At 34.2% G+C, this 9,847-nt stretch overlaps 1 protein-coding gene across 1 annotated transcript in view; it reads left to right on the forward strand.

Moving 5' to 3' along the window:
- Positions 1–5,380: 5,380 nt before the first annotated feature.
- Positions 5,381–9,847, forward strand: part of LOC108693474 (E3 ubiquitin-protein ligase MYCBP2-like) — an 11,885-nt gene continuing 7,418 nt past the window's right edge. The window contains exons 1-8 of the mRNA XM_018202450.1: positions 5,381–6,062; positions 6,202–6,408; positions 6,694–6,902; positions 6,965–7,115; positions 7,177–7,531; positions 7,608–7,788; positions 8,050–8,240; positions 9,498–9,727. Of these exons, the coding sequence (XP_018057939.1) occupies positions 5,472–6,062; positions 6,202–6,408; positions 6,694–6,902; positions 6,965–7,115; positions 7,177–7,531; positions 7,608–7,788; positions 8,050–8,240; positions 9,498–9,727 (2,115 nt within the window). The 5' untranslated portion in view covers positions 5,381–5,471. The remainder of the gene's footprint in view (positions 6,063–6,201; positions 6,409–6,693; positions 6,903–6,964; positions 7,116–7,176; positions 7,532–7,607; positions 7,789–8,049; positions 8,241–9,497; positions 9,728–9,847) is intronic.

Raw genomic sequence — 9,847 nt, forward strand, 5'->3', positions numbered from 1 at the left:
TTCCTCATGATTTTAACAGAAAAATTTAAACAATTCAATAGAAGTGATATCAAGATTTCTTACAATACAAATAAAGAAATTTATCAAAGTACATAAAGATCCTTTGGACTCTTTCTCGAAATCTAATGTTTATAAGATAAACTGCAATGACTGTGATGCATCTTACGTGGGACAAACGGAGAGGAAGCTGAAAATTTGAATTTCAGAACATCGAAATCATATACGATGGAACACCAGTTCTAAATCGGTAATAACAGATCATCGATCGTATTGGGTCATGATTTTGATTGGAATAAAATTTAAATTTTGAGTGAAGAACCGATTTATAATAAACACTTTGTCACAGAAATGCTTAATATTAAAAAACAGAATAACAGTCAGTTAACTTACAGACAGAGACAGAAGGTCTTCATAAATTATACATTCCGATAATAAACAACAGTGTGACTTTGTATTGCAAAGATTTATCGTAATACAGTTGAATCCGTTGAGAGAACATTAGACGCTTTTCTTTTCTTTATTTTATACATTGGACGTTACACACTTATAATAGTAATATTAATTTTTTTATCTCTTTTAACATCAAAATTTGACGTTTTTTAAAAATATTAACATGGATTTTCTCAATTGTCGGACTCTGAGGTGAGTTTTTAGAGAGACGTATTATACTTGTTTTAAAAAAAAATTTTTTTTTTAGTTTTGATAATTTATAACATTTTTATATTTCTCTACGATCTCTCTAGAACAACGAGAAATTTTCGCAAGTCAACCAATCACTTGATGAGCAATTTTCCGTTTCTCTGTTTTAACACTCATTATGTAACGAAACAGTCGCTTTCTTAATTTTTGAATAATGTTTTTTTATTGCGCCGGAAAAAATTTTTTGTACATCTGAAGAGGGCCTAAATATAAGATCGAAACATGTAATTTGTAGCGTTTTAACTTTTTTACTTTTTATGATTCTTGTTTATTATATCTATCTTTAATTATACTTATTTATGATTGAAGAAGACTTTTATAAAATTGAAACTAGATTCGCTTGATTTTAATGCATATTAAACATTAAATTCTATTATTATATGTAAAACATTTCAATTTATTCGTATTTGGCCGATTTTTATTTTAATACAATAATTGATTTGGTTCGTTTCAATAACGAACAATGGAGATTTTTTTCTGACTCTTATTAGCCTTTTATATCGTTGGCTAACTGATTAGTTTTCTCTGCTGAACATAGCTATTCTTTAATGTGATTAGTCTTGCCCTTAATTCCTCACTGAATCTAAATGTATAAACCAATCATATTCAAGACTTTTAAAACAATTGCAAAGCTGCTTTTTTTCGCTGAATGTAGCCTTCCTCTTTTTTTTCAAATTTTTCGAAAGATCGAGAATCGGTCTTCAAATTTTACGTGACCCAATCTTATAATGAACACATTAAACCATTGTGTTTGAAGAAATATGTAATCAATTATCAAACAAATAAGTGTAAGTTCTTAGAAGGTCCGACAAATATAAATACTTTAAAGCCTAATTAAACAAAAAATTTCAAACATATTAAAGTCCATTTTTACAATGAGCCTGAATATTCCAGCCAGACTTTGAGATTTTATAGGAAATTTAATTCTGAACAAAAAGTTTCATATAAATATATGTCGAAAAAGAATGTTCGAATTTAAGTATTGTATTTTAGTTGAACGCATTTACACAGATAAATCGCTTTGCTCATTCTACGTACTCTGCGTATTCAGCAATCTTCATGGAATTTTGCGACCATTACTTACAAGTAAACCCACTTCGTCATAAGTGTCACACTCCGATTTTCAAAAGTAAAATTACGAAAAATATTTCACCCGTCTTTCCATTTGGCTCGTAAATAATTTTAAGGGCAGTTATTATTCTTTCAATTTTCTATCGTTTTAGTTTATTTGAATAAAATGGTTTAAAGTTTTAATAATTTTAACAAGATGACTGCGGGAAATTTTTATAATACATATTGACTTCATATTCTAAATGTAAATATACTTTTTAATCGACAATTATACATGTATTAATTTTGTAATATCTACGATTGAAGAAGATTTTTTTGTAAAATTAAAACTAGTTTCGCTTGATTTTAATGCATATTAAATATTAAATTCTATTGTTATATGTAAAATATTTCAATTCATTCGTCTTTAGATTTTAATATACAATAATTGATTTTGTGTTTCAATAACGAGCAGGTTATCATTATTTATCATTATTTATCTTTTTAACAATTTTGTTCAAATAAATTAAATTTTCCATTTTAATGTACACATCCTTTCAGTATCTATGACGCATGCATTGTATAGTATTAGACAAAAATGAAATTTTTATCTCAGGAATGTTATCAAACTTACTATCTAAGGGATTTCGAAGTTACTAAGAGAACTTTCGAATCTGATACGTGAACTTTCGTGAAGCTTCTTGAAAATATCGAAACTTTATCCTTACGTACAAGTTTCGCAAGTGAAATCGAGGAAGAACAGTTATCCACGAGGTACGAATACCGGAAGAATTTTTGTGTGGGGATTCGCGATTTTTCTGTGATTCAACAAGCGCGGATAATCTCTACGATTATTGGTTTCTTATAGAGAGCGAGGGAAGATACACCGCGTGCAGTAAAAAGCAAGCGCGAGTCATCGTCTCTGACCACATATCGTTGCCGGTGCCGGAAATATACGATGTGGGGAGAGTACCATAAAAACGGAAACAGCCTGGTTTGGAGGACAGCCGACCATCACTCTCGTCGCACCACGTCGCTCTTCATATGACAGTAGATAACGTTTCTCTAAAATGCGCTACTACCGTCTCGTAGCTCTTCGCTTTATGAGCGGAAACCCGACCATTTAATTTCCCATGAGAAATTGCGCGAATTCCCTCGGCTCCGCGCACTTTCTCTGCCGTGTACACGACGTCGTCCATTCATTCATAACGCGTTCCTCAAACTGGGAAGAACGTGGCGGCAGTGGCGGCGGCAACGTCGTGCCGCGAAGTGCCCATTTCCGAAATGGTCACGTACTGGCTGTATGTCACATGAATACCTATCTTTAAAACCGCACGCTCTCGATTCTCTCGGTCTTGGCTACGATCTCTCGTGTATTATGCCGGCTCGTCCTCCTCTAGCGTCTATTATCTTTGGCGTGCCGCTCGTTCATCTTTTTCGTGACTATGATCGATGGCGAATGCATCCCGCTTCCGCAGCGTTTATATCTGACTGAACGAAAATTACATTCGTTACATGGTTTGATACCGCAAACCACGAACTCCCGAGGTACCTCGTTGTCATGATTTGAGGTATTATCACAGTTTAGCGCCTTCTGACCTAAGGGAACCTTAGGAATGAGATACGTTGGAACGATCCCAAAAATTGATTATACAAATGAGTTGAAATGAAATAAAACAACTTCTAATATCAGAGTTGCCACAAAATTGAAAATTAGGATAATTAGAAAAATGTCAGAAAAATGAAAGCGAAAAGTCAGAGAATTTTACAAAATTTTCTGGAAAATTAAAATTTTTTCTCTTTTTTAAAAAAAATTTCATACCAAAGCAGTTTTGGAATACTATCAACTTAACAATTAAATGCAAGCATCATTAATAGTAATTTACATTGTTATATTAAATTATTCTCAATAAAATATTTAACGATTTCTAAATCAAGATAGAAATACACAAAATTTTAAAAAATTATTAAAAGCATCAAGAAAGATCATGAAATTTTGTTTGGAAATCAAGAAAAAGTTATGAAATTATATAGGAGAATTTTGCAATCCTGAATATATTTCAAGAAGGACAATATAAACATGAATCTCACTCTTCTCTATTACATATTTTATTTACTTCGATAGTTTGAATTTAAAAACTCCATAAAGTTCTTTAATTTCAGGAATCGTTTATAACCGTATAATAATTCGTCGAACATTCAGATTTTTTTTTTATAAAAAAGATCTGATATAAAGTTACACACACAAGTGTTTGTCATGCTGGAGTTTAATTAAGTTCATGTTTATTGCGTTTGATGCATTAATAGATTTATCAGCAGTGGAAGAGTCGTCGCGGAAAATGTCATGGTTTTCATCACGTTTAATTAGATCTTTATTTTTCACACGGAGATACGCGTAATGATCGAACTCTCGCGAGACTTCTCACGCGAGTGATTTTCCAGAATACCGGTTATAACGATGATAAAAACGCAGAGTTGTCTGATGTAGATAGGTAGGCGAAACGCGATTCACGTTGACGGGATTGTAGAGAGGAGAACCGCGGTGTGATTGCACCTTATTAGGGATGAGCTTGACGAGTCCGAATGATGGGGAAGCGACGATTGTCTGGCTGACGGAGGAGCATCATCCTCTACTTTGCGATCCATCCGAACGGGATCACGATACGAGGCACCAACCAATTAGGGGCATCGCGATTCTCAAACTCGTTTTAACGAACCATACTTACTCGTTCCCGTCCTCTGTATTCATGATGGACTCAGACTAAAATTTTGTAATAAAGACGAGCCCTCGCAAATTCTTTCGTGACGTTTATACTCCGATATATCTCAATACGATAGTCTTGTATTCCCAACGTGACTTCCAACAATGACTCATTTTTTTCACTCTAAGATTAACGAAGAACTAAAAATTGCGAAAGTTCTCCATTCACTACTCTTGTATGTTAATTTTATATTACACTGTTTAACTATTAAAATATATTAAGGAGACTTTCAAAATGCATGTTCAAATTTTTTTTTTTTTTTAGTATGTATTTTTAATATTTTTTTAGTTAGAGATGGCGTAGTATTCAGTATTAAAAGACTCATATTATAAGCATTTTTTCATCGTTATATGCTGAAAAAACATAGACATTTCGAAGTGCGTTATGTTTTTTAACTAGAGACAAACAAAATGCATTTGTTTAACATTTTTAGCAATTGTTTAGCAATTTTGTTAATATTTTATTCTACTAAGTGACATATTATTATTTTCTGTAAAGTACATAATTTTCTTGTGTGCATAATTTCTTTCTTTCTTGTTTTTTGAAAATTACAAATTTTAGACAAAACGCATTTTGAAAATCTGCTATGATAATAATAGACATATAATTTTACACTTTATATTCAGAATGAAAGACTTTGTATTTTTATTAAGTTTTCAGATTTTTATTAAGTTTTCGCGTCCAACGCTCCAATAAATCTTCTCTTGTACGTGTAATAAATTTCGAACTGCAATAGAAAGAATAGAAAGAATCAATCAAAGTTTAAATGCAGTTGTGGTCGCGTAAATAGATTTAACAATATAACAAATATAACAAATTCTCAATACATAGAGGACATGCCTTTCTAATTTTTCTTAAATCCCGCATGCGTGTTATTTTCAGTTGTCATTCGAACGAACGTCTATTCCTGCGCGATTTTGTCTCCTGTTCTGCTGGCACCAGCGGTGGCAGACTCGCACGATGGTTGCAACCAGACAGCTTTGTGGATCCCTCTCAATGCGAGGCACTATATTCACGAGAAGAAATGAGATGCGGATGGCCGGCCATCGTCACCGTGCTCACGAGAGATCAATACGGCGAAGTGGTGCACGTGCCCGGATTGAAGGTATTTCTTCTTCTCGGATATCTCGCGATGCGAAGCACGGCATCGGTGAGTTACGATATGTCGAGACGCAAATCATTTTGCAGATTGAAGTCAAAGCGGTGCCGACCGATAAAACGGATATCATGGATTCCGATCAGAGCAGAAAGATCCGTCGCGTCTCTCAAGCAGACCCTATGACATTTGGTGGTCATCCGCAACCATCCTTAGATGTTCCGTACGAAGTGACCATCAGCAACAAAATGTGCTTCTACGCCATCACCATCATGAAAGCCTATCAGAATTACTCGTTCGAGGAACTGAGATTCATGTCACCCGCTGTAAAGAGAGCGAGCGAAAGTATGCTGGTTAGGCCTAATGGTGATGGAAGTTATAGCGCTACGTGGACACCATCCACCGTCGGCTGGTATTCGTTGATGATTACAGTTGATGGTTACAACATGGAAGATGTACGTAAACATTTCTTCCAAAGATACTCACGATATTCAGAGCTAAGCTGAATTTAACTTTAATTTCTACTTTTGCAGTAAAATTAACTTTAAATTTAAATAGACTTTAAGTAAGCTAATTTAATTCCACTTTATTTAGAATTACAAAGTCGAGGTGAAGGAACCTCCGCAAGGCATGCAACCACCCACTCAGAACATTGTTAAAAAACCTCAGCTTCAACCAAGTAGACTCAGAAAATTCGTGGCGAAGAATAGTGCCGGTTTAAGGATACGAGCTCATCCATCGCTGCAAAGCGAACAAATTGGATTCGTCTCGGTTAATGGCACTATAGCTTTCGTTGATGAGGTAATTAATAAGCTTTAATTATTAGAGCTTTGATATTAAATTTATTTTATAAAAACTTGTTATAAAGAGGAACAAATAAAAATAATATACATTTTCTCTCATCAAATCAAAAATATTGAGAAAACAAAATTGGGAAAAATATTTCTTGTCTCACATCTCTCTTGTATTCTTATCTCACATAATTTTTTAATTTAAATTATTTTAATTTAAATTATTTTTCTACACATTTTAAGACGAATATAATATTTAAATGATAGTAAATTCTCCTTCCTTTGTCTGATTCAGATTCATAACGACGATGGCGTTTGGTTACGGTTAAACGCAGAGACAATCAAGGAATATTGTAATAGTAGTCATCTTGAGGCTTGGTGTTTGCAATATAATCAACATTTAGGAAAAACTCTGCTTCTCCCTGTAGAAGAACCAAAATCCATTTTAGATCAAGTTATTAAGGAGACTATTCTGCGAAAACGTCCTGAAAACGCTAGCGATGAGTACGTAAGAAATGTCTCTTATGTCATCTATTTTCGACTATTTCCTAATTTAATTCTTGCAGCAAGAGAAAGACGGTGACTTTTGACGCCGGAAGAAGTATGATAGTCGTGAAATGCGGAGCTTCCGGTCATAATATTAGAAGCAAACCGAACCTGAAAAGTGCGCCTGTTGGAATGTTAGCACTTGGAAATACGGTGACCGTGCAAGAATATGTAAGTTGATCTATTACTGTTAAATACCCGCATCTCTCCTTTTATACTTCATCTCTTACAGTGCGTAAATCACGAAGGAACTTGGGTACGCATTGATGACGATTCAGTGGCGAAATATTGCTTCGATAAGAATCGAAGTGTAGAAGCATGGTCGCTTGCGATTAATAAACAAACCAACGTAATTTATATGAAACTTGAGCAAGATTTAGAGAACGATCCGATCGAGAAAAAGCCGATGATACCGGACCCAGCTGTTTCTCCGAGCAATAAAGGTTTTGATTTTTCCGTGCCTTCTGTTAGTCATGAAGGCTTCAATTTTACTACACAAAACTATACCCCGGATACAGCGGAATTCATTGACAGTTGCAATACAAATCCATTTGTTTTTGGCTCATACAATCAACATGACTCGCCAGGTATATAATCGTAAAAATAAATCTAGATAACTTGTTGCATCCAAATATTTACTAAATATGTATGTATATCTTCTAGGGAGCGAACGTTTCACACCAGAAAAAGCTGATGGTACTCCAAAGTTCTCAAAACCTCATTCCAAGGAAAGAGTAGTTAAGGAACGAGAAAGAGAAGGTGGTGGAGGAAAATTTAGCGTTCTTCAAAAGTGGCTAAGAGGAGATGATAAATGCCATGGAGAGAAAAGAAGTTCACCGGGCAGGTATTTATATACGCATACGTAGTAATCTTTTGATAAATCTTTAATGTTTCAATAAAATACAACTTTTTCAACTTAAAGAATTCATTTATACAATTTTAAAATATTCCTTTTAATATTTCGCGCATGAATTTTTTTGATAAAAGTTAAGTCATAATGATTGCTTCTTTTTCATAAATTGCAAATTCTTAAATTCTTCCTTAATTTAAAATTAAATCTAATGTACAAATATCCATCTTAATCCGTATTATTTATGATTTTCAGAGATTTCTCTGAATTTGTGGGCGTATCTGTGAAGGAGTTAGTAAAAGCGATGGGAGAAAGCCGCGCGAATGGCAACGGAGCGACACCGCCGGAAACTCCGCGGCGAACCTCAAGAAGTTCTTCGCCAAAGAATCCCCAAGGTGGGTCACCAAGATTTCACAGCCCTTCTTCCAGTCCAGTCCCAATACCCGGTACGTATGGATTATTTGTTAATCTATTGAATACTGTGTGATCATCATTTCTCTATTGGACTGACTCTATCAAATGTTATTTCATAATTTATTTCTAACATTATACATCAGTGTGTGTATTTTTGTATAATTTGGCACAGTTGCTTTGAAAATGAAATTATTTCAGAAGCTGTGAGAACGGACGCTGATACTTGTAAGGCAATATTTTATGTATTTATGTTCCATTTTTCTTTATTGTGTACTAGAATAAAAGAAATAATATTTGTCATAGTAATTTTATTACGAAATATATGATAGATAATAGAAAAAAATTTAGACAATTATATTAACTATTAAATACTCTATTTGGATTAGTTATAATAAATTAGTAATGTTGATCTTAGCTGGGTCCAGTCGACAGCCAGCCGTTTCTGGCAATTGTCTCTTCCCTCCTGCTGCTAACGCACCAGGTACTCGTTCTCCTATCCTATTTGGAATTGTAAAGATATCGAATAGTGCACAAATTCTGTATTTTCGAAAATCTATTTTAACATTATCACTATTTACTTTACATATAGGATTGGCACGATAAAATTCACTTCGTATTGATCAGTAAATATTATGACATCGTATTATGCATGCGATAACATAATTGCAATTAGAATGACACGCGACATCATTTCGTTTTTTACATACGCATGATTAATTACATATTATATACGCACAAAGTAAACTTTTTACTACGCAGTTCAAGAATGTACAATAGTAAGGCTTCGCGACATTAAGACAACTCGACACAACAAAAATACAATTAATCGAAATTATTAGGTGGGAGAAGCGCGATAGGAGGGGGAGAAAGTATGAGTAGCAGCCCTGTACTCTGCGGCTCCCCCCGAAGTGTCGGCCTCTCCCCGTTAGGTAAGGTCACTAATATACACGCTAATTCACCCTATCTTAGTTTACATTACATCGAGATTTATCGCAAATAGTATTAGTAAGATTTCGTATTGCTATTTTTACACTTTAATACCAAGAGACACATATCCTTTGAAACTTTTGTCCAAAAACTTTTAATTTATACACGTTTCGCACGAAGTAATCTGCATGATTTGAACTCTTTCTGAATGAATTCTCTAAATGTTGTAAACATCTTGCTCTGTCACTATCCAGTAAGGTGAGAAATCGATATCCTTGTCATCTGAATATCCGAATGTATTTTCGGAATATATCCTTCCCATGCAACTTAATCTTTGATACATTATCATTCTTTTTTTGAAGTGTCAGGAGGGATGGTTGACAGTATAACATCGCAACGTCGTGGCTCAACGCAGAGCGACACTAGTGCCTTGGTTAGCAGCTTGACGAGAGATCCATCACAGTCACCGAGCGGTATTAGCACTACTGCCAATACGCGTGATCTATCACCGAGTCCAAGTTGCAGTTCTTTACACATGAGATCTGAAGGTAGCATAGCTAGTCCACCCGACACTCCCAAGAAGGAATGTGCTGTAAGTAATGTTGTGTAAAAATCTTCTTTCCTTATTTTCTTCAATGGCAAACACACACGAAAAGATTTTCATATATATTTTATATATATGGTATATATATACATATATATATATATATAT

Source organism: Atta colombica, unplaced genomic scaffold, assembly GCF_001594045.1.
Source record: "Atta colombica isolate Treedump-2 unplaced genomic scaffold, Acol1.0 scaffold9, whole genome shotgun sequence".
Taxonomy (NCBI): Eukaryota; Metazoa; Arthropoda; class Insecta; order Hymenoptera; family Formicidae; genus Atta; species Atta colombica.